The sequence below is a fragment of the Brachyhypopomus gauderio genome, chromosome 20 (genome assembly GCF_052324685.1).
Source record: "Brachyhypopomus gauderio isolate BG-103 chromosome 20, BGAUD_0.2, whole genome shotgun sequence".
NCBI classification, from domain to species: Eukaryota; Metazoa; Chordata; class Actinopteri; order Gymnotiformes; family Hypopomidae; genus Brachyhypopomus; species Brachyhypopomus gauderio.
This window is the reverse complement of record NC_135230.1, coordinates 4,200,678-4,224,973: the sequence shown is the minus strand read 5'-3', so window position 1 is coordinate 4,224,973 and position 24,296 is coordinate 4,200,678. Positions and strand designations below refer to the sequence as shown.

Below are 24,296 nucleotides of genomic sequence, written 5' to 3'. Positions count from 1 at the left end.
CTGTTTTTTGTGTACGGGTTAAGTGTTAACCCCAGTTTTTAAAGTACATTCAGAACACTTGTATTTGTGATCTTTGTAAGTAATATATAAAAACAATTGATAATCAAACTTTGACGGCTTTCTTTAATTAATTCAAAACACAATACTTGTACTTTTTACTTTCAGTACTTGAGTAATAAATTTTAGACTAAACTACTTGCAATACTTAAGTACAAAAAATGCTGAATACTTCTGTACTTCTACTTAAGTAAAGTTTTTAAAGAACACTTCAACTTCTACTCAAGTCAATTTTTGATAGAGTACTTGTACTTTTACTCAAGTATGGGTCTCGAATACTTTATACAACACTGATGACAGCACCAGCGTCCCAGTCTACCATAAAACCCTTCGCCTGTGAACCCCTGGATCTGTACCTTTATCTAAGGGGGGATATTAATTATCAAACGCTAAACTAAATAAGTGGGTTTTCAACCTAGACTTAAAGATTGTGACTGTGTCAGAGTCCCGGACGCATTTAGGAAGATTATTCCAAAGCTGGGGGGCTTTACAAGAAAAGGCTATTCCCCCTGCTGTTACCTTGTTAATTTTTGGAACTAATAAAAGACCGTGCTGGTCACCGTACCTGTGATCTTAGTGGACGTGGGGGTTCGTAATAGGAAATAAGTTCCTGAAGGTATTCAGGAGCAAGCCCGTGCAATGCTTTATAAGTTAATAAAATAATTTTAAAGTCAATACGGAATTTAACTGGGAGCCAATGCAGGGCTGATAGGACTGGACTGATATGCTGAAATTTTCTAGTTCTGGTCAGAACCCTGGCTGCGGCATTTTGAACTATTTGAAGTTTATTTAGATTCCTATTTGAACATCCTGACAGTAGTGCATTGCAGTAGTCTAATCTGGAGCTAACAAAGGCGTGCACCAATTTTTCCGCATCATCCTGTGATAATGCATTTCTTAACTTAGCAATGTTGCAGAGATGTAAAAAAGCTATTCTAGTAGTATTATCTATGTATTTATCAAATGATAGGTCAGAGTCGAGTATGACGCCTAGGTTTTTGGCTACTGTGCCAGGTGTAATGGGGTAGTCTGCGAGATTAAGCATTAGATCTGGAATTTTCTGTATTGAGGCCTTAGGGCCCAGAAGGAGAACTTCTGTTTTGTCCTCATTAAGTTGGAGGAAGTTTACCTCCAGATCAATGGGTTGTACTGACCTCAAATTACTACATTAAGAAATATTGTCATGACTAGCCCAACCCCCCCCCCCCCCCCCCCCCATGTCAAGTGTTTTTTTATGTCCTGCCTCTATGTCTGGTCTTGTTTTCATTTTGGTATCTTTCTGTTTGCATCTAGCCACACATTTTTTGGTTCAGTTGTTTGGTGTTTGTCTTTTATTATGTTGTGTACTTAATCTCCATTGTTTCTGGTTTGGAGTAAGTGTTCTTATGGTTATGTTACATCCTTTGTAAATATGCGGTCGCTGTATGAAATCTGATTTCGCTTCGAGATGTTATGCGTGGCCTAATTTGTATGTTTCAGGATTATTCTCTCGTGTTGTATTACTCAAGTTTACAGTTGTGATCAAATTTATTCAACCCCCAATGCTGCGAAGGGTTTTATGGAATTCAGTGCACATTTGTAATTGTGTTCATAATGAAATCTTACAAGGACTTGTTAAAGAACTAAATGCAACTAAGATAGCATCAATTTTTTTTGTCATAAAGTATTAAATGGCCTTTTTGTGATTTCTTCATTGACACAATTATTCAACCCCTTTACGACTACCACTCCTAAGAACAGAGGTTCATTCCAGTGTTTTCCATCAGGTATTGAAAACATCTGTGGATGTCAACGAGCAGCAATCAAGCATGATAAGCACCAATTAGGCAGATTTAAAAGGACTGTGATACTCAGCTCCTTCTAGACATCTACTGGTGTGTTTCCAAGCATGGTGAAGGCAAGAGAATGGTCCCAGAAGACAAGAGAAGAGGTTATTGCTCTTCACAAGAATGGCAATGGATATAAAAAGATTGCGAAGTTGTTAAATATTCCAAGAGACACTATCGGAAGTATCATTCGCAAGTTCAAGTTAAAGGGCACAGTGGAAACGTTACCTGGTCGTGGCAGAAAGAAGATCCTGACCGCGACTGCTGTGCGCTACCTGAAGCGTAATGTGGAGAAAAATCCCCGCGTGACTGCTAAGGAACTGAAAAAAGACCTGTCAGATGTGGGCACTGAAGTTTCAGCTCAGACAATAAGGCGCGCACTGCATAATGAAGACCTCCATGCCAGAACGCCCAGACACACCCCCTTGCTGACTCCAAAGAACAAGAAAAGTCGACTGCAGTATGCCAAAAGTCATGTGGACAAGCCACAAAGGTTTTGGGACAGTGTACTGTGGTCAGATGAAACTAAATTAGAACTGTTTGGGACAATGGACCAGCGCTATGTTTGGAGAAGGAAGAACCAGGCTTATGAACAAAAGAACACCTTGCCTACTGTGAAGCATGGCGGGGGGTCAATTATGCTTTGGGGCTGTTTTGCTTCTAATGGTACAGGAAAGCTTCAACGTGTGCAGGGTACCATGAATTCCCTTCAGTACCAGGAGATCTTGGAGGAAAATGTGATGGAGTCAGTCACAAACCTGCGGCTTGGGAGACGTTGGACCTTCCAACAGGACAATGATCCGAAGCACACATCCAAGTCCACTAGAGCATGGTTGAACATGAAAGGCTGGAACATTCTAGAGTGGCCATCGCAATCACCAGACTTAAATCCAATTGAGAACCTCTGGTGGGACCTAAAGAAGGCAGTTGCAGTGCGCAAGCCTAAGAATGTGACTGAACTGGAGGCTTTTGCCCATGAAGAATGGGCTAAGATACCCATAGGTCGCTGCAAGACACTTGTGTCAAGCTATGCTTCACGCTTGAAAGCTGTCATAACTGGAAAAGGATGTTGTACTAAGTACTAAAAAATAATGTCACTAGGGGGTTGAATAAAACTGATAATGATGTGAGCACAGTAAAGACATTTGTGGTTATTCCATCATAAATATTATGTTATGTTTGTCTAATTTATAAGTGCCTCTTTGATATAATTGTAAATAAGATGACTGAAATGATCAAAATCAATGTCAAACTGGCCAAAACACTTTATTTCAGTGGGGGTTGAATAAATTTGATCACAACTGTATAGTGTTTAGTGTCAGTTTGGTTAGTGTTTGTGTTTTCTTTGTACGTGTACGCTTGGTTATCAAAGCCTCCCATTGGCAGACAGCACAGACAGGACAGCCCCCGCTTCCCCCTCTTCACACCCAGCAGACCACTGCAGCCCCCCTGTCTCCCCCTCCACTCACCTTCACTTCAGAACAGGTCAGAGGTGAGCTGCGGAGACTCCACTATAGAAAGGCAGCTGGACCAGTTAAGGTGTGTCCCAGACTACTGAAGTCCTGTGCTGCTGAGCTTGGGGCCACCCTACAGCACATCTTCAACCTGAGTCTGCGCTTAGGGAGGGTCCCCACACTGTGGAAGTCAACTTGCCTAATTCCAGTACCAAAGAAACCGCACCCCAGTGAGCTCAATGACTTCAGGCCAGTCGCTCTTACATCAAACGTCATGAAGACCCTGGAAATTCTGCTTCTACACCAGCTCAGACCCAAGGTTCAACATGCAATGGACCCCCTGCAGTTTGCCTACAGATAAAAGTATGGGTGGAGGATGCCATACTGTACTTTCTCCACCGGACCCACTCTCACCTGGACAGGGGGCAGTGCAGTGAGAGTCATGTTTTTTTTTACTTTTCCAGCACCTTCAACACCATTCAGCCCCTCCTACTAGGAGACAATAGGTGCAATAGGAACAACCTGCTGCTAAACACCTCCGAGACCAAGGAGATGGTGGTGGACTTCCGCAGGACCAAACCACCCACACAGCCTGTCTCTATTGAGGGGGTTGATATAGAGATGGTTAAAACCTACAGGTATCTCGGACTACACCTGGATGATAGGTTGGGCTGGTCAACCAACACGGACTTCCTGTACAGAAAGGGGCAGAGCCGGCTCTACTTTCTGAGGAGGCTGGGATCTTTCAACATCTGTAGGAAAGTCCTGCAGATGTTCTATCAGATTGTGGTGTCCAGCTGTCTCTTTTATGCTGTGGTGTGCTGGGGAGGAAGTATGAAAAAGAGGGACGAGATGCGACTGAACAAGCTGGTCGGGCGTGCAGGGTCTGTAGTTGGCGTGGAGCTGGACTCTGTGGTTACGGTGGCGGAGAGGAGAACACTGCACAAACTGCTCTCCATCATGGAAGATGATGGTCACCCACTGCACACCTTCATTATGGACCAAAGGAGCAAGTTCAGTGGCAGGTTCCTGTCACAGAGCAGCTCTACAGACAGACTCAGGAAATCCTTTGTCCTGAGAGCCATTAGACTCTTCAACTCCTCCCAGTGGAGTCAGAAGAGGGAGGGGAACAGATGAGGAACGAGTCTTTTCTGTTTTACAACAGCTTATTTATTTATTCACTACCTGCACTATAACCTTACGGTACATCTGCCCTTCTGGACACTGGTCATTTTACTGTATGTCCTGAACATTCACACTCTCAGACACTTGGACACTTTACAGTACATCCCGTACATTTGCACTACTGGACATTGCAATCATACATTGCACATGTGATGATTAAGTTATGGTTACATTTTTGCATCTCTATAGTTTTATATTTTATTACTGTGATGGTATGTACTTCCAGTACTACTGTTTTGTTTATACTGTTTATACTTTGTTTTATTACTGTGATCTGTACTACTCTGTTGTATTGTGTAACTGCTACTGGCTGCTAAATTTCCTTTGGGATCAATTAAGTATCTACCTACCTACCTACCTACCTACCTACCTACCTACCTACCTACCTATGTATTTGTTACTTTGGGTTTCTTTTGGATGGATGGATGGATGGATGGATGGATGGATGGATAGATAGATGGATGGTTGGGTTTTTTTACTTAGTGTATGGTTTAGATTACTGTTCGTCTCCTTCCCTGTCTGATGTTTTTTGGTAAATCCCAAAAATGTATTGTTTAAATACTCATTGTTTGTCTTCTGGTTGTTTCTTAGTAGTCCAGTTCCTTGTTTGTTTAACCATATTTTTTTTATCGCTGTTCTTTTATTAAAGATCTCCCTTTGAGTTTAAATTAATAATAATAATAATAATAATAGTAATAATTTCCACTTACTGTATATAGCGGCTTACAAAAAAACAAAGACAAGAACAAAACAGATAAAAATAACAACAAAAACAGAAAGAAAACAGTAATCCCACAGAACAGACCTAAGTTTAGGAAAATGTGAGAAAATGTTGATTGAATAAATGGGTTTTTAATCGAGCCTTGAATGTGTTGAGAGATGGTAAGAGACGGACAGAGAGGGGAAGACAGTTCCAGAGTGTCGGCCCGTCACACTTAAAGCTCTACCACCCATAGTTCACAGCTTAAATCTGGGATCAACTAGGAGACCAGAGCCAGATGACTGAAGCCGGCAAGTAGAGACATAGTGGTGCAAAAGGTTAGTCAGATATATGGGAGCCAAGACAGAGAGTGCTTTTGTAGTGTCTGAGTCTTTATAATACTTTATGTAGTGATTAAGTTTAAACTGTAAGTGTCTAAAATTCATTAATCTTCTTCTTATGGTGAATTGAGCTGGACAAAGAGGTTGGAGAATGTGGTTTTTCGGTTTAGGTGAAAAGGGGCCCTAGTCCAAGGGTCAAAGGTTTGGTGGGCCCTTGATCCTGTTTCTACCGTAACTAAAATTTTGAGGCCCTTTCTCTCCTACTCGTTTTTGTTTTTCAGTACGTATGACATGCTGTGCAGATGTCAGGGGCCCTAGACCTCTTTGAACAACTTACATATAAATATGTGTGAAGATGCAGCGATCGAGAGAGGAGATTCACAACTGGCCCGAGACCTCTCTCAAGCAAGACCATGGTGCTTGATAAGATGCTGTTCTTTTTCTAAAACGTATTATTGACAACTAAGACAGGAGACTTCTTCATTCATCACAACATTGCTAAAGAAGAAATACACCTCACTTTATAAGTAAGTACTAGAATTTTGTACTTGAATTCAAAGATTTATCATAAGTCAATGAACATGCTATAAGACAAGCATTATATGATCGAATTTCCTTGACTGGGTCAGAACACGAGCAGCAGCATTCTGAACAGTATGAAGGGGCCGAAGAGACTTAGAGGGGAGACAATAGAGGACAGAGATGCAGTAATCTAGTTTAGAAGTGATAAGGGTGTGTACCAAGATTTCAGCAGATTTAGGAGACAGACATGTACGGAGGTGGGAGATATTGTGGAGTTGGAGGAAGGCAGACTTAGTGAGTGAAAGTATATGAGGTTCAAATGAAAGAATCTGATCAAACAGAACTCCAAGATTACGTGCAACAGGGGATGAATTGACAGGCATACCACCAACAGTAAGAGATGTATTGACAAGGCAAAGGGCCACAGACTTATTACCAATGATAAGATACTTGGTCTTATGGGCATTTAATAAAGGAAAATGTACACACAGCCACAGGCTGAGTTCATAGATGCATTTGGTGATGGATGGAGGTGAGAAAGGGGTATGAGGCTTAAAGTTGAGATAAAGCTGAGTGTCGTCAGCATAGAGATGGAAGATTAATCCATGATGCTGTATCAACTCACCAAAAGGTAGGATATAATTGGTAAAGAGGAGTGGTCCTAACACAGAGCCCTGAGGAACACCCTGGGCAACTGGAGCCAAGTCTGATTTACAGTTACCCAAGCATATGAAATGATGTCTATCTGAAAGGTAAGAAGTGAACCAATAAATAATGATACCAGAAAAACCAAGATCTCAGGGCTGTGAGAACAGTATTGCATGATTAACTGTATCAATGGCAGCAGTGAGTTCAAGGAGTTAGATAAGTGAAGCATAGATGAGAGTGGTCTCAGTGCTATCAAAGAGATCATTTGAAGACATGTACAGAAGTAGCTGGGAGGCCATCACATGTTCGAGGATCTTAGAGAGAAATGGAAGATTAGATATTGGGCGATAAATATTTTGAACAGTATTGTCAAGATTCTGTTTTTTGATAACAGGAGTGATGGTAGATGTCTTTAAATCTAATGGAATGTGGCCAGAAACAAGAGAAAAATTTACAAGATGACAGATAGAGGAGGATAGAGAAGAAATGCCCTGTTTAAGCAGAAATATGGGTATAGGATCAAGAATGCAAGTAGTGGAATTAAAACTGGTGAGAAGTTTAATTATATGATCAGAGTTAACTAAAGAAAAATTGGAGAATGACAGAGTGGGCGAGACAGTCATCTGGGAGGAAGTGGAGAAAGAAGAATTAAGTGATTGGTCCTTCAGCAGATCCTGATAGATAACTGAAACCTTGTTAGTGAAAAAATTAAGAAATCCGTTACATTGATCAGATGTAGGAGCGAGAGGAGACGAAGGGGGACGCAGATTTTTTACAATTTTAAATAGTCACTTGGGGTCGGAACAAGAGTTAATTGTAGCAGTCATGTAATATAGAGCACAGGCTGAGTTTAAGGCATCCTTATATTTGGTCAAGTGGTGCATATAAGTAGGGCTGCAACTATCGAATATTTTTGAAATCGAGTATTCTGTCGATTTTTCCATCGATTAATCGAGTAATCGGATAAAATCACCACTTTTGTGTTTTTAACGAAAATTTTTTTTTGGGGGGGGGGCATACCGGAGCGGAGCTCGGAGAGGTCGTTTTCTGCATGGTCCTAGCGCTAGATTCGTCGCTATTTAAATATTTGTTTTTTAACCGTTAAAAAGTGGGGGGACATGGCTTCATCGCTATTTAAATATTTGGTTTTAACTGTAAAAACTGGGGGGGACCAAAACCGGCTTTTGAAAAATGTCCCCCCCCCCAAATTATGTCCGTGTGTGTGTGTGTGTGTGTGTGTTTGGAGGGAGAGATGATAAATTACATGAGTGAGATCATTTGCTGTCTTGCTACTTATTATGTCTAGTCACTATCGACTCATAACACGTGCTATATATAATTATAACTACTGTACATTATAACAAGCACTAGTCTTTATATCAGTTATAATCATAAACATAACTTGGAGAGGCTCCTAAACCGCTTGGAGAAGCGCAGTTCACGTGCGGATGCTTTCGGTTTAGGTGCTGAAGTATTGAGGATGGTTATGGTAGGCCATAACGAAAAAATGGTCCCACACTTTTGACATTTTTGCCTTTTTACGGACACCGCTATCTTCATTTTCTGCCATTTCCATCAAAACAAATCACGCCGCCTTAAACCTGTGCGTCAGTTATAACAGTCCGTGTAAAACAATGATACCGGAGCTGCGCAGTAGTACAAAGCGGGATTGATACGACAGTAGAAACATTTAAAATAGATGGTGACATAAATTAAACGAAGTCTCGAGGCAAAGAATTTGCCTCGAGTAATTTTTGTAATCGAATTACTCGAGTTACTCGAAGAATCGTTTCAGCTCTACATATAAGCCTGATGATGAACAGGCAAACCAATTTCCTAATATAACCACTCAAGACACCTGTCCATAGTCTTCAGAACACGTAGGTCAGGTGTAAACCAGGATGATACGTGGGTGGAGGGTACATACCGATTTATCACAGGTGCTAAGGAGTTCAGAGTGTCAGAAATGCTCGCATTTGTTATTGGTAGTTTGTTTTTCCACTTATATCTCACTTTTTTCAGTTCCACAGACATTTTCCCACAGACATATTTTCATCTGAGCTGCAGAACTAGCGTGACTAGTAAGAATGGGAAACTATTGCACCCAAAACCTTTTGAGGTCACGGACCAGGAAATGCGGAGGAGGTCTCTGATACTTCTTCAAATAAATGTAAATAATCCCAGATGTCAACCTCTGTAACGTTATAGCCTACAGTTATGTGGTGCACGTCTGCAGGCCCGTTGACAGTCTTGCTGGGGCCCGGGACAAGAAAGATTCATGTGACCCCCCCCCCCCCCCAGCGCCAGTGGCACGAGGGTTCGCGCGAAAATGACGTAATCGCAGTGGCTCCGCCCATGCGCGAGGGCCTCGCGCGCTGCCGGTTCGCAAGGTCGTGCACCTCTCGAATTTTGTAACTTCGCGCGTGCCGCGCTTCAGCGCAATGAACAAAGTCATGTTTGTAGGGTTCATACACCTTTATAAGGTGGAATTAAAGCACGTGTACGTCACTTTAAAGGTCCATTTCAATATTTTCCAGCACGTTAAACTTCATTAAGTTAAATATTTATACATATACTCGAAATGATTCGAAATAATTCGCTTTTTATCACATTATTTAATGGTTGTTTATTTTCAAAACGCCCAATCTTAACGTCTTCACGAGAACTGTTCAGTCAGACAGCTATTTGTTGTGAAACGAAGTAGTTACAATTTCAAGCATTTTCAAGTACTTTACCCTAAATTCCAGCACTTTTCAAACCTGGAACACAATGCAACTTTAAAATTCGTCAGGTAAATGTTTTTCCTTTCTTTTCTGCGCTCCAGATTTCTGTATTTACTTTAACTATCCACCACTGTATTTCCCGCTGTTGGGCGGATACCGGCCGGCTACAGTCGGTGCTGGATCAAACCATTTTCCAGTGGGAGGCGGGGGTGTATGCACTTAATGGAAAATATGCAGATAGGTAAAAAACATATATATTTGAGCCATTGAGCTTATTATGAGTACATAATTTTATATTAATGAAAGATTTCAAGATTATTTAAAAATTATAGACTTTAAATAAAAAATAAATTGCTGGGCTCTTTGATGGGCCCCCCTGGCCCTAGGGCCCGGGACAACAGACCCGGTTGTCCCCCCCTGTCGACGGGCCTGCACGTCTGTGTTTTACAGATTATAATCCCCAGCATTGCAGCACTGGGCCATGCCTGGATGACTAGTGCTGTGTGAGGAAGGGCATTATTCTACATAACCTCTGCCCATTCAAATCACGCATGCTGGGGCAGGAGAAGACAATGAATAACTGAAGGAAGTGGGCGAATGTTGGAGAGTGAGACAGGTGATGAAGAGGTGCTGGGGAGGTATGGTGTCAGGGAGAGGAGTGAGACAGGTGAAGAAGAGGTGCTGGGGAGGTATGGTGTCAGGGAGAGGAGTTAGACAGGTGATGAAGAGGTGCTGGGGAGGTATGGTGTCAGGGAGAGGAGTGAGACAGGTGATGAAGAGGTGCTGGGGAGGTATGGTGTCAGGGAGAGGAGTGAGACAGGTGATGAAGAGGTGCTGAGAGGAATCGTGTCAGGGAGATGATGAGGAAGGACGGGTGGTGACAGATTCTGCAAAAAGGATGGAAATGGCTGTAGACCAACTTTGCTGTTTGGTTTAGAGGTGGAGGCCAGAAGAAGAAAAACATGACTATGTTTCCTCTCGTCACGTCTCTGTGACCATATGTAAAAACTGAATACTGTGTGAGGCCAACATGTGAAGAGATGCAGAAAAGATCCTAGATAAAACAGCAGCCAATACTGCCTCCCTAGATAAGAACTGAACTTCCACTGCAAAGCTAATAAAGGAAACATCTGACATCTAACATGTTTGTCTAATCTACATTTGGGGCAAGTCAAAATTGTGTAGAAAATGTCTGTGTGAAAATATCATTATTTGTTGAAGAATTCATTTAAGATCAATAACAGTAAAAAGAGCTGACAGGAATATACATGTATAGTATGAACGCTAAAATATCAAAGTCATACTGTCATTTCAGTGTGATTGTGAGAGATTCAAAGATTTAAAAGACAACATTAAAGACTTAAATGCAGCTTGCCTGCAGTGTTTCTCTTGTCTCAAGTCACATTCTTTAAAACCTCAAGAGGCCCTCAAACCCCTCCTACATAACGCAGCTATGCAATCATTTCCTGTAATGACCTCTTAGGTTAATCATAAGGACTCATATAATTTCAACATCAACAAGAGAAAAAAATGTGTCCGGCAAGGCATTACAAGAGAATAAAAAGAAAGAATGAAGATGTTGTCATTTGAATAAAGGAAAAAAATAAAACTTGTTTTTTGCTAACACAGTGGTCTCTCACACAAACTCAGATTTTATTTGTTTATCTAAATTTTAGTTTTACAAAGTAGATTTGACAAGTTAGTGTGCACAGATGGAAAAAGTCAGTAACATATACTGAATGTGACTGTACTAATACCAAAACAGCTTAAAACATCTATAAAATGTCCCAAGTACCAAGATAACTGATGTAATCATGGGTGAACTTCCACTTTAAGCCAAAGGTCTGATCTTCATAAAAATAGACTTAAGACCATTATCATAACCTTTCCACAGCGACCACACATTTCCAATGGCATAATGGGTGCCATCACGTCCCCACAGATAAATCCCATTGGGGTTAGTGTTGTGGCAAGCACTGTACCAAAACCCTCCAAGGAAAATCTAGCGCAGTTCAACTCCTTATGAGTGTCCTGATCTTTGTCCAAGGTGGTGAACTCCATTCCATTGCCTTCATTCAGAGCATCTTCTGTGGTCAAGAGGAGGTGTCAGTATAGACATACTGTCCATATTCAGAACACTACCACATAAATGAAGATAATAACTTTGCATGTTATTTAAGGAATACACATTTTAGTTATCCAAACATCCTGTGTGTCACCACATACACACACAAACCCTGCCCCACTCACACACATGCAGACACACAAAGCCTGCCTCCTGAGGGTTAGGGCTATAGGTGAGGTTGATGGGTATGTTAGCTTTCAGGACTTACAAGGAAGAAGACACATAGACCTAGAGCAAAACCAAAGGAAACTTCAGCCAACAAACATGTCTGTGCTAATAAAGTATAGCTGGGGAAAATGTAAAATGTATTTTTTGCTCAACCATTTTCACCTTGTGTCATTGCAAAGAGACATTGTGTATGTGCAAAAGATGGTGAAGCACAGGACAAATCTGAAATGTCGTCCTACTCTTCATCAACTACTTTCAACATTCTCTCTCTCTCTCTCTCTCACCTCTCTCTCACCTCTCTCTCACCTCTCTCTCTCGCTCTCTCTCACCTCTCTCTCTCTCTCTCTCTCTCTCTTTCCTGCTCCTCCATTGATGAAGCCACTAACATGGAGTTTGTATCCTTCAGTCTCAGATCCCACAGAGAAAGAGGAGTACCGGGCATACACGGTTCCTTCCTCAAAGTCCTGCAGGTCCACTCTCAGCTCATACTTCCTCTTGATTGTGAGCTGATAGAGATTCTCTAACCCTGAGGGTGCAGGACATACACATGTTATAAAAGTTATTAATCAAGCTGAAGTGAAAATGCAAACACATTACATAGAAGCAGTGCTACTTGTTATGTTGTGGGTTCCTTAAGACAACCCTTTGCGGACACACACATGGACACTGTTTCACTTGTGGAACAATATCGCTTTACTAAGGCACCTGCATTCGTATACAGACAGAAAACACACAACTGGGCAGGGCAGCGCCCAACAGTGGCACGAATGACGCACACCAGAATAGTCCATGCAGACTACATACATCACATCTCCTCCCTACAAAATCTTGTTCCCCAGCGAACATTAACATAACCTTCTAATAACCTTTTTCTTCTTCACACACTAACCTTGAGGTCAGGAGTAGACTGTTCCAAACCCCTTAGGTCAGTCAAGGGTTTATTCTGCTCTTTTTCTTGAGACATGACCTCTTAGATTAACAACAAATAGGTTCAACAGTCTCTCATTCAAATTGTCCAACAGAACACCCTACTCAACATCTTAAGGACTATAATGCGCTGGCAGTTTGATAACTCTTGATGGGTATCATTTACCAATCTCTTGTTGTGGTGTGTTGGTTACCTTTGGAGTTGCTTGCATCGAAGACACACTCCCAGGCTCAGGAGAGAGATGTATAGCAGGTGTGGAAACGATGTTCTCCATCTCAGGTAGAGCTTCTGAAGTGTGCAGGTCCTCATTGGTTGAAACATTCAACCCTGCATGTCTGCCTAACATCTGGTCAACGTGATGTCTCCAGTGTTCTGGTGATCCAGTGTTGACCGTGTATGACACAGGACCAGTCTCAGCTGCCACTAGTCCCGGAGTCCACTTCACTCCTCTCCCGTAATCTCAAACGAACACTTTGTTAACAACCTTGAACAGTCTGGTTTTCGCATGAATGTCTCGACAAGCACACTGCACCTTTTGAGCTTTCTCAACCTTGGATGCGACGGTTGGCTTTAATATGTCAAAAAAACTTGCGATGCATTAAGAGCATGGATGGCATCTCCTTGGTTGTGGAGTGCGAAGTGTTGCTATACATTATAGGAATGCATCTAGCCTATCTTGGATCGAAGCTGTTTCTGTGGAACGTTTCAGCAAATGTTTAAATGTCTGCACAAATCGTTCTGCAAGACCATTTGTAGATGGATGAAATGGCGCAGAGTGGATGTGCCTTTTCATGAATGTCCCAAACTCGCTCGAGGTGTACTGTGGGCCTTTATTACTAACTAAGACTTCCGGGAGCCCATAGTGACTAAAAAGCCCTCTTAGAACCTGTATTGTCTTTGAGGTCGTGGTGGAGCTCATGAGCGATACATCCGGCCAGAGTGTGTGTCTACCACTACCATAAACATATGGACTTGGAAGTGACCAGCAAAATCAACATGGATCCTTTGCCATGGAGATCCAGGCCAAGCCCCTGGATGGAGAGGTGATGGTCCTGGTGCTTTTTGCATGAGCTGACAAGGTTGACAGGTCTTTGAGACTTGTTCAATTTGAGCATAAATTCCTGGTCACCACATATAACTACGAGCAACGGCCTTCATTTTCACATCGCCCGGATGTCCTGTATGTAGCTCGGACAACACTCTGGGTCTCAGCTTTGGAGGGATGATGACAGTAGGGATAATGGGATAATTTTCATCTCACTGAAAATCCCAATTCTTTTTAGCCAGCCGCTTTCCTCTCAAACTTTCCTGAACTTCCTCATTCCACCACCATGACTCCTTGTCTATCTTCCTCTGTCCCGAGGTCACACCAAGTACCTTCCTAGCCACATCCCTCACATTTGAAGTCTCATCCCAGGTCCCATAAATGTAGTTACACATTCACCCCAATATATACACATACACTCATTTATACACCCCGCCCCCAACACATACACATTCACCCACCTATACAAATAGAGACAAGGAAAAAGACACACATTCATCCAAATTAACACACCTTCCGCGACGGGGCCACATGGCTGGACTTCCCAGGATCGGCAGCAGCCCCAGGATGCCACCAGCCCAGTCCAGTGCTAGCTATCCATCCCCGCCTTGGCAGGGAGCAGGAAACGGGTGAAGGAAGGCATTCCCACCCCTCCACCCCCAGTGCTGTGTTGTGTGTAGGTGTTGGTGTATATGCATGTATGGTAGTGTGTGTGACTATGGTGTAGTTAAAATTGAGGGGACAGGTGCTGGGACAAACGTGGGCAAAGCCCCGGGCCACTGGTCAGTGTTTGTCCACACCGTCCCCTCAAAAGCCCTCAATGTCTAAAGTGCAGTAAAAACTGAGGTGAGGAGGTGGTGAGGAGACGGTTGAGACCATAGCAGCAGGCCCACCTCGTCAACCTCTGGATAACATGTCTGCCCCCCAGGATCCTAAATGTATGAGTACTGTGTGTGTGTTGTATGTGTGGGGGGTGAAGGGGGGTGGGGTGGGATTGCGTAGGTCCAGAGGGAATGGTCCTCTGGAAGAGGAGAGCTGGCTAATTAGGCACTGTGTTTTCCCCCCCAGCTCGAGGCAGGGAGAGGTCGCTCCGGGGAGACACCACACTCCACCACTGCATCCAAGCCCAGACCCCCACCACCCCCACCGCAGAGAGTAGCCAGTTTGAGCCAGGCATGCATCAAACCTGGACAGTTTGTTGTTGATAGCCTCCAGAATGTCCACCGTGCTACAGGTGTGTGGGGAGGCCACTCCTGGGGAAGCTTTGGCACGGCTCCTCTTGGTGGATGGCATCTTATCTGCTTTGTTCATGATGATTCTATCAAAGCAGTTGTCTATATATGTGAATATACTGTCCAAATCTTTGCGGTGCTCCAGAGTGGTTGAGTTCGTTGATACACCTAGAGATTATTTTTTTTAGGTTGTCTTAAATTAAGCTAGCGGGATATAAAGATATTAACTGATAAGTTTGTTAGCAGTGGCCTGCCACCATGTTCAAAAGCTTCTGCCTTCTGCCGGTTTGCAGTTTGCCGTGCTACTTAGTCATTTCCTGGTCACCTGGCCTCTAATGTGTTCCCGTTTGCTCAGCTTGAGCCAGGACCTGCACAGCCTGTTCCAGTTACCCTGCCACAGGGACTGCTGGGAACAGCTACCCAAAAGGACTATAATTGTGATACAGGGGTCAGCATAACCCCCATGATATTGGAACTTCTGGAACACGTGATGTCCAAAATGAAACTAAGTTTTTGTATCGTATTTGTATGATACTTTTGCGCTCTGTATGATGTACAATCAACAATCCCAAAAAAGGCCAAATGTATGATAATTTGACCATTCCGTGAATGTATGGTTGTAATCAGTTGTAATCAGTCTGTTGGAGATTTTTTGTGTTCACTGAAGTCATCCGTTTCCAGAAACAGATGTGGGGTGAGTTTCCCAAAACGTTCTTAGCGCTAAGTACTTCATAACCTCGTTCTTACGTACAAGGTTAAGAAGTACTTAGCGCTAAGAACGTTTTGGGAAACTCACCCCTGAGCTACGAGTGACATGTATGCTTTTGCCTCAGAACAATCGCATTGATTGGCTGAATTTTGGTTATGATAGGTGTACAATAATTTCCTTCAAAATACGATAATTTTATGTCTCTGGTACAACAATCCTACATTTCCCACCTGGCAACACTGGTCCTTCATTCAATCTATCAAACACAAACCTGAATAAAATCTATTAAAATCTGCAAACACACAGTTAAATGTAAATATTCTAAGCAGATGATGAAATGTTTCCAGTCAGCAGACTAGTGGATGAGGCAGTGTGGGGCAGAATCAGGAGAATGAGGGTGATATGGGGTAGAATCAAGAGAATGAGTGTAAGATAGGGCAGAATGAGGAGAATTAGGCTCATGCAGAATGAGGAGTTCCAGTGCTCATGCAATGATTATTAACAGTGTCTCGTAAACAAGCCTACTAACTGTATACTCACTCTACTACATTAAGAGGAGGAGACAGATCCTCCCCCCACCACGTCCCTATAGACTATAAATAAACACCATCTCCCTGTAGCAGAACTTCACTAGGGGAAGAACACTGAAGACCATGAAGGGAACAGCCATCCTCATTGTGCTCCTGAGCCTCTGGATTACCAGTCATGGTGAGTGTGTACACTTATTTAAATAAGACCAATACTTATCACTTCTTTCCGTTCTCATCTCATGGTGTGTATTGATTTACAGCTCTTGACTGTAAAGTGGTAGAAGGCAGACTGAAGCAGATTGATGCTGGGAACGGTCAGGTGTTTGGAGTGAACTCAGCTGGTGCGATCTTCACTCTGTATAGAACCGGGTGGACAAATTTACCAGGATCCCTGAAGCATGTCAGTGTGGGTCCTGCTGGAGTCTGGGGAGTCAACTCAGATAATTACATCTTCAAACTTGTGAGAGGGGACTGGGTAACTGTTCCAGGTAGGCAGGTCCATACATACTGGACAAGAATTTAACATATAACTGTCACGTCTGTCTCTGCCCCTCTGTCAGGTTTTGCCTACATCTCATTTAGCCCCTCCTGTCTTTCAGTCTTGTTTTTGTTTTTGCTTTCCATGAGTCTTGTTCTGTTGATCACGTCCCCGTGTATATAACTCCACCTCCCTATGTGTTTCAGCAGTTTCTAGTTCTGTTATTGATTGGTTTGGTATTTATTCCCTGTGTGTTCCAGGATTTCCTTGCAGGTTATTGTGGTTGCGAGTCTGTCCTTGCTAACGCTAATTATTGTCTAATCACCCTACTGTTTGCTGCCTTATCTCAGTTAAGTTTTCCTGGTGTTTGGTTATAGCATGTTAATATGTTTCATGTATCTTCAGGTTACCCTGATGATTTGTTTTACTGTGTGTATTTATGTTTGATTATCTCCTTACCTGGTGTTGGTTTGCAGTTATGCTTTCCGTACATCTTGTTAAATACTTTGTAGTGTTTTCTTTGTGGTTAATTGTTTTGTGCCCTGAGTTCTGTCATACTTTATACATGTATATGGTTTAAGTCTTCTTTTGAGTTTGAATCTATTTAGTCTCGTCTTGTGGGTCGCAGAGTCTCTGCCCTGTGTGTTTAATAGTGTTTCTTTAATTTGTCAGCCTGTGTGTTTTTATGTTACTCTTGTGCTCATTGTTGGGTTGCTTTAGCTCCTCGTTGTGCCTCACTCTCCTGCTGCCATCCGTGTTGGCCTGGTTGAAGAAACAGAGGATATGAACCCTGTGTTGGGTCTAATAGAACCTGCTGTCTATTGCGCATGTATCCGCCTTCATGAAGAAATATGTTACAGTAACATGAAGGACTAGGGTCTAAATTATTACATTGTGATTGTTTTTTGTATTTGAATTCCTGTAAAACTGCATTGTACAATATGTTTTTTCTAACTTCAAGGTCTGCTGAAACAGACAGATGCAGGGGGATCATTATTCACAGTTGGTGTCAACATGTATGATGACATTTTCTGCCTTAACGGGGATGAAACCATGAGCTACAAGACAGGTGCTGATGCCCACTGGGTTCACATCCCAGGAAAGCTAAAATACTACAGCTGTGGACCCTACAGCTGCTGGGGGGTCAACAACCAAGACAACATCTTCATTATGAAGGTAAGGGGGAGGAGTCAACTCATTTAAATTATGACGGTAAGGGGGAGGAGTCAACTCATTTACATTATGAAGGTAAGGGGGAGGAGTCAACTCATTTACATTATGAAGGTGGATTTGGAACAATGTTGTGATTACTGAAGGATATCATACACTCATTATCATATTGAACTCTGGTGCTGCAATTCTTTCAGACTGTCTTTGCGTTTGCTGGGCACAATGTAGTTAATGTTTTGGTTTCTTGACACGCCATTGTCACCTTTTACTGATTTATGTTGGCATAGTGTTAAAGAATTATTACACTATATTCTCATTCTAATAATATTTATTCCCAAAGTTAGAATTTTCTAAATTGTCAGTCTGACTCTGATTTCTGTCAGGGAGTAAATGCTACAGCTTGTGCTGGATCTATGAATTGGGAGTCAGTACCCGGAGCTCTTTCCATGATTGAAGTTTCTACTGATGGAAAGGTGTATGGGGTCAATTCCCTTGGAGATATCTATTACAGGTACTTAGATTTTTTTTGCCTTATTATATACATTGCAGGAAAACTCCACATTGGAAAAGACAGTCACAGATGATATAAGTAGATCTAAGAGTATTCTACCTTTGATTAAGTTACATAATGGACTATTTAATTCTTATCTTCCAGAGAGGGCACCTCTCCATGCAAACCAACTGGCACTGGATGGCAACACATCCCACATTCACAAAAATTCAAACACCTTTCCTACGATCTCGGACACCTGTGGCTCATTGGCACAGATGACAGCATTTTAGACTGCAGCATTTAAAAGAAACGCTGCCACTATGTCAGAGTCTTAGACTCTTAGAGAATAAGATTAATATTTTGCAGTCTATTACGGTGTCTATAAAAGTTAAAAAAAACAGTATATATGAAGAAGCAAAATAAAGTTTAAATTTGCATAACTCTGTTTAATGTTTTATGTTGCAATAATGCAGTAATAATAATAAAATTGGAATTCCATAGCAACCATATAGAATACTATGTATACCATATAGCATGACCCTAGCAACTACCCGAGGTATCATAAATCCGTTAATGTGACAAAGGTTGAGATGGAAGAAGGATCCATTTGCAGATATATCGGAGGGCAAGGCACAGGATCTAAAACAAAACCAGTCATGGGACAGATCAAAAATGAGCAGAGGTCAGAGACCAAAACACACGAGCAGATATCATAAACATGAGGGGCAAGACAAGCACAAATGACTTTGTAAGGCTTACTGAACGTAGGAAAATACAATTGTATTCTGAAGAGGTGGCCCTCTGGTGGCCAGAAGGGGTTTGCTGATGGTTAACAACAACCTAGCAACTAACTACCTGGGACTTAGCAATGGTATAGAAATCATCTGGGATGCAGAGGAATTTTCCTACACACACATAAACATTATGTCCATTTTGACAACGCAGATGTGCAATCCACATGTTGAAATTCAGCCTAATAGAGAATTCCACATAATCTCTGGCTACTTCACATCCATAATTGTGTCAGATATGTTTTGATTTTTAAATGGGTGGCTCATGACAGCAGTTGGTGTTGAACCGGGAGCTGATCAGGGAGCTAAAATGGCTCGTTGGCCAATGACGCAACATAAAAAATTATAGAGGGAGACACTGAAATTGATGTTCTTGCCCATGACCATTCATTTATTTGTGTTACAAATATTTGGATATATATACAGATATCTATAATATTTAACTGATGATTTTAAATTTGGAGTCACCACTTCAGGGTGTGTTTAAGCCAACACAACAAAGAAAATCACTAACATACCGCCCTCTTAAACTAAGGCTTCTTATGAAAGAAACTTAAAACAAAATACAAAATCCTCTTATCTCCCTACAAACATAAACAGGAGAAACAAACCAGTTATATACAACTATATAAAATCTACACAAATAATCAGATTTAGTTAAAGCCTATAAGTAGTACTTCTCATCACACTCCATGTAAGCGTGATTAACTACAAAGTCCAAGATAGGGAAACAAATGACCGTATCAGTTCTATCTCATAAGTACCTTTAAGAGTCACAAATGTCTAATTCATAAGGCCAAAGGTCAAAATACAACCAGCATTACTCATGACAATGTGGAGTCTAGTCAAAACACTATGGGGCACCATAAAAAAATTGAGGTGAGCTTTTAAACCCATCACCCTAATCAGCCATCATCACTTACAGCAGGGCAATACTTTTTATAGTTTAGATCAGGGGTGCCCACACCTTTTCAGCTTGCAAGCTACTTATAAGATGACCAAGTCAAAATGATCTACCTACAATAAAAATGCTAAACCAATGTATTTCTTCTATGTTATCATTATTTAAGTTATTATTATTATTACCATTTAATATTGTGTACTCTTTCTTTCCTTTTCCTTTTCATTTTAGGATAAATAAGCTATTTATTTATTTATATTTATAAAGTATTTTAAAGTATCGCTAATTGTAGCGAGAAACACTCACAGTCCGCAATATCCTTCCAAAGTTGCTGTATCAAATCCTCGGCCATGGCTTCAGAGCGCCTTGTGACTGTATTCCTTGATACCTGGAGAGTTTTGATTGAAGATAATATTTCAGATTTGTTTTTAAAGTCTCGGAACAAGGAATCAGCGGCTTCAACAAATGCCTCTTTTATCATCTCCGTCTTAGAAGGACGTCTTGTGTTTAACAATGAAGTGACACTCGAATTGATGCTTGAACAGTCCGAAAATACCGCTACACGTTTCCCTTTGGAATAGCAACAGCACACTGACAGATGAGGCAAACGCACTTATGACATAGTGAAATGTAGTGAATATGACATAGTTAAACAAATCCTCCTCCCATTCTGTATGAAGTGGTAGGTTTTAGGCTTCTTATTCAGACCAGCTATGGCACACATTTTTATACACTTTGTTGTCTTTAGTTTAAATAAATTGGAGGCTAGCTAACAAGTTAGTGCAGTTTAACGCGCATGCGTAGGGTGTCAAAAGTTCAGATGTCCAATTGGCTACCCTGTATTTCATTAATAAAGCCCACTTGATTTTCAGAGTACCACTTGGACATCCAGCGGTTTAACGACGTGAGCCTGCTGTATTGTTCATCGCCGCGCCGCATTGGGATGGGGCCAGAACAGATTACGGAATCGGAAATTGAAAACAGGTGAGACAGTAACCATGGAGATATTCTATTATTCTGGAAAGGTGGCCCTCTGCTAGTCAGAACAGGGATGCTGACAGTTAGCAACTACTTAGCAACAACCCGGGACTTAGCAATGGTATAGCAGTCACCTGGGATGCAGAGCAATTTTCCTACACACACAAATATTAACACATAATATTTGAGCTAGAAAAGTGATGGTGCAGCTTGATCATGGGCAAAGCAGGAGTCTACAGATCCATCATTGGTGTTACTTAAGTCTGGCTTTAAGTTACTTGCATATGTAAATTATTAAACCAGTCCCTTTTGGTTAAGTCATGTCAAGCTTATTAGGCTAACTGTTGTCATTTCTTTGTAGATAATACATCTGTTTTAACATGACTGCTATACTAGAAAATGCATTTTATCCATTTTTAATTATTTAATCTAAATCTTGTGACGCAAGAGCACAAGAAAAGCACAAGAAGCAAAATACTGGGTCTCGCTCATAAGAACAATGGGGGGTGGACTGTGTCCTTTGCCCAGATAGTCCAGAGTACATGGAGGGGGTGGACCATCCTATTCCTCCGTGTTCTCATCCTCATACTCCGACAGAGCTTGCCCTATAATTCCATTGTAGAGCACCACCGGTTCCTTCATGCCCGTGAGAGTCTCGCCGGGCATGGGGGAGGAGTCCCTCGCTGGCTGGCACGATCGCCCAATGCTCAGTCTGCCAGGCCCCTAAAAAGCTAGCCACTCCTCCTCAGCCTCAAGAGCGTGTCTTAATAGGTACTCATATTAGGGGTGGGAATCGTTTACTATCTCACGATTCGATTCGATTCCAATTTTGGGGGCCACGATTCAATTTTAAAATCGATTTTCGATTCAAAATGATTTTCAATTCAAAAAACAATTTGATTTATAAAAATGTCTGCTTCAGTCTATAAAATCTGCATGATCTACTACAGTCTGCTTAGCAAGACAGAATGACAAATACAGAAAATTAAGTGTCTTTCACATTTAATTAACAAAAATAAAGTGCTTTGGTAAAATGACCAGAGTCAGTCCCAGATTAAACCTGCGTAACCGTACACAGCCAGGTCCCTGCTTTCTCTGTGATTGCTTATCTCCTGCCTCGCTTCCTGACTCATCTCAAGTTTTCCCGATACTGTATTTCTTCCTATCCGTTTTGCCTTTATTTTTGGGAAGGGTTTTATTTTGCTGCGGCGTTGTTTGCCAGTTACTTCTGCTGGCATCCTTGGTTTCATTTTCACGTTGCATTTATCCGCGCTGTTTTTTAGTTACTGTTGTTATTTTGTTTCTTCCTACCGTCTCACTACGGTTGAGTGTTATTTTTCACGCGTTGTATTTTCCGCGTTGTTTTTTTGTTTTCTATTTACTCCGTGCCCTCACGGTTTTAGTTTCCATTCTTTTGCGCGTCGAGTCTTCCGCGCTGTTTTGTTTGTTCGTTCTGGGTCGCTGTGCGCATTTCCCTCTCGCTAATACATGTGACAAGTGTCAAATGTCTTGATCTTGCGAACCGGCACTTGGGTCCACCATTCTCTATATTATTTCTCACCCTTCTCTATATTAACGCTCCCGTGCTCACCGCATTACACAAGCCTTGCACACGAGCTACATTGTGTCCAGTTCGGTCTTCCCCAGCATTCGATAAAAACCAAAATGAACCCGTATTTTTGCCTTAAATGAAGACGGGGCAGGTTGAATATCTCTTTCCTCCGTCTGTTTTGAACCTTTTCCGCGCATGAGTGTGTCCCAGAATCTGCTGCGTAAAGTCTCGTGTAATTTTGTAATTACATAACGCGAGACTTCACCACGACTTAAAATTGATTTTGGGACATTTAAAATCGATTCTGAATCGTAGTAAATGAGAATCGATTTTTGATATATGAATTGATTTTTTGGCACACCTCTAACTCGTATATCACGACGCTTTCCATGGCACTTTTCTGTTTTACACGGGGGGGGGGGGGGGGGGGGGGGTGCACGCTGGCACTGCCCCTTTTTAAGTGTGACACATTAAGATAATGAGAGGCGTGAACACATACACACACATGTGTGTACCACACCCACAGAAAATACATATAAGGACATGAACAGGCGCTGACTACACATACACTTTCCAGAAGGGAGGGGCCCAGGGCTGTACTGTGACAAATCTGTGAATCAACAAATAACATCATGTACTTCTATCATGTTTTGTTTTTTGTGTATAAAATCACTTAAACGCTGGAAAAAAAAGGAAACTATATATATTCATGATTTGAATTAAAATACCTTCATAGTGGGTTGTGACTAAACCCTCATATATACAACCAGTTAATTTAACACTAAATACACTATTTAAGCTACTAGCTTTGCTTTTTGTTGTACCTGGATTTTTGTAACTGGATTAACTTTTTGTTATTTCAACACTTACATTTTGAAATAAATATTAATTTCCATTATTTTCTTGTCATAAAACGGCATCTACACTCATCTGAAATTCCACTGCATTGGAACTTCACCCATATTACATTTGGGAATTCAGTGTTTGTTGATTTTGGACAGTGCCATGCCACCTGTGCCGCTGAATAAATAAGGGCAATCACCTGAAATTCATCCTTGTCATGATTTTAATGTAATACTTTTAGTGTAGTGATTTTAGTGTAATAATTTTAGTGTAGGTTTTTAGTATGTATCTAATACTGTCCATTTTTAAGCATCCGTAGATTCTCTTCTGAATTATTAACCCTTCATTGTCCCTTTGATGCAGAACCTGGGTCAAAAGTGACCCGACTCATGTTTGTCTTTTCATTATCTTTGCAATAAATAAATTTAATTATTTAAGTTTGTATGAATTCCTCCATTAACATTGTTTGGCATTGGTTTTGATTGTTGCAAATCCCTCTTTCATATTTATTTACAGGAGCAGACACATAGATAAGGGAGTGTACTGAAGTCAGAGTGTTCTGACTGAGGGTCACAGAGAGTAAATCACAAATTCCATTTACAGTGCACCCTTTTATCATTTTGATAACACAAAAATATAAAAACAGTAATCACTAACCTAGCAAAGGAGTCCACAGAGGTCCCCACGATGTGGAGAGCAGCTTCTGTGTCATCCCTACTCTCTGCAAACTGGGAGGACAAAAAGAAAGAAAGAAAGACCGACAAAGTTTATCTAAAATACAACATGTTAAGGTTATTTCTTTTGGAGTCATCTTTCAGACATAGATCGAACCCATTAGGGTTCATAATCAGGAGTATAAATTTGTACAGTGGTCAGTGTTTCGTAGCTGGTACCAGG

The 24,296-nt window shown here is 41.5% G+C and overlaps 1 protein-coding gene and 1 pseudogene across 1 annotated transcript; one reads left to right on the top strand and one right to left on the bottom strand.

The window, feature by feature from the left end:
* Positions 1 to 11,287: 11,287 nt before the first annotated feature.
* Positions 11,288 to 15,033, bottom strand: LOC143484617 (microfibril-associated glycoprotein 4-like; annotated as a pseudogene).
* Positions 15,034 to 16,231: 1,198 nt separating this feature from the next.
* On the top strand, positions 16,232 to 18,774 carry LOC143484215 (fish-egg lectin-like). Its single transcript, XM_076982851.1, has 5 exons — positions 16,232 to 16,371; positions 16,454 to 16,681; positions 17,633 to 17,847; positions 18,225 to 18,352; positions 18,497 to 18,774. Exons 1-5 carry the CDS (start codon positions 16,317 to 16,319, stop codon positions 18,636 to 18,638), a joined length of 768 nt encoding a protein of 255 aa, XP_076838966.1. The 5' UTR covers positions 16,232 to 16,316; the 3' UTR covers positions 18,639 to 18,774.
* The last annotated feature ends 5,522 nt before the right edge of the window (positions 18,775 to 24,296 follow it).

What these genes read in the sequence shown, in the direction of transcription:
- LOC143484215 (XM_076982851.1), top strand. Translation starts at nt 16,317, where the DNA reads ATGAAGGGAACAGCCATCCTCATTGTGCTCCTGAGCCTCTGGATTACC. An exon ending in CCTCTGGATTACCAGTCATG is followed by an intron (nt 16,372 to 16,453) that starts GTGAGTGTGTAC and finishes ATTGATTTACAG; the next exon opens with CTCTTGACTGTAAAGTGGTA. An exon ending in CTTGGAGATATCTATTACAG is followed by an intron (nt 18,353 to 18,496) that starts GTACTTAGATTT and finishes CTTATCTTCCAG; the next exon opens with AGAGGGCACCTCTCCATGCA.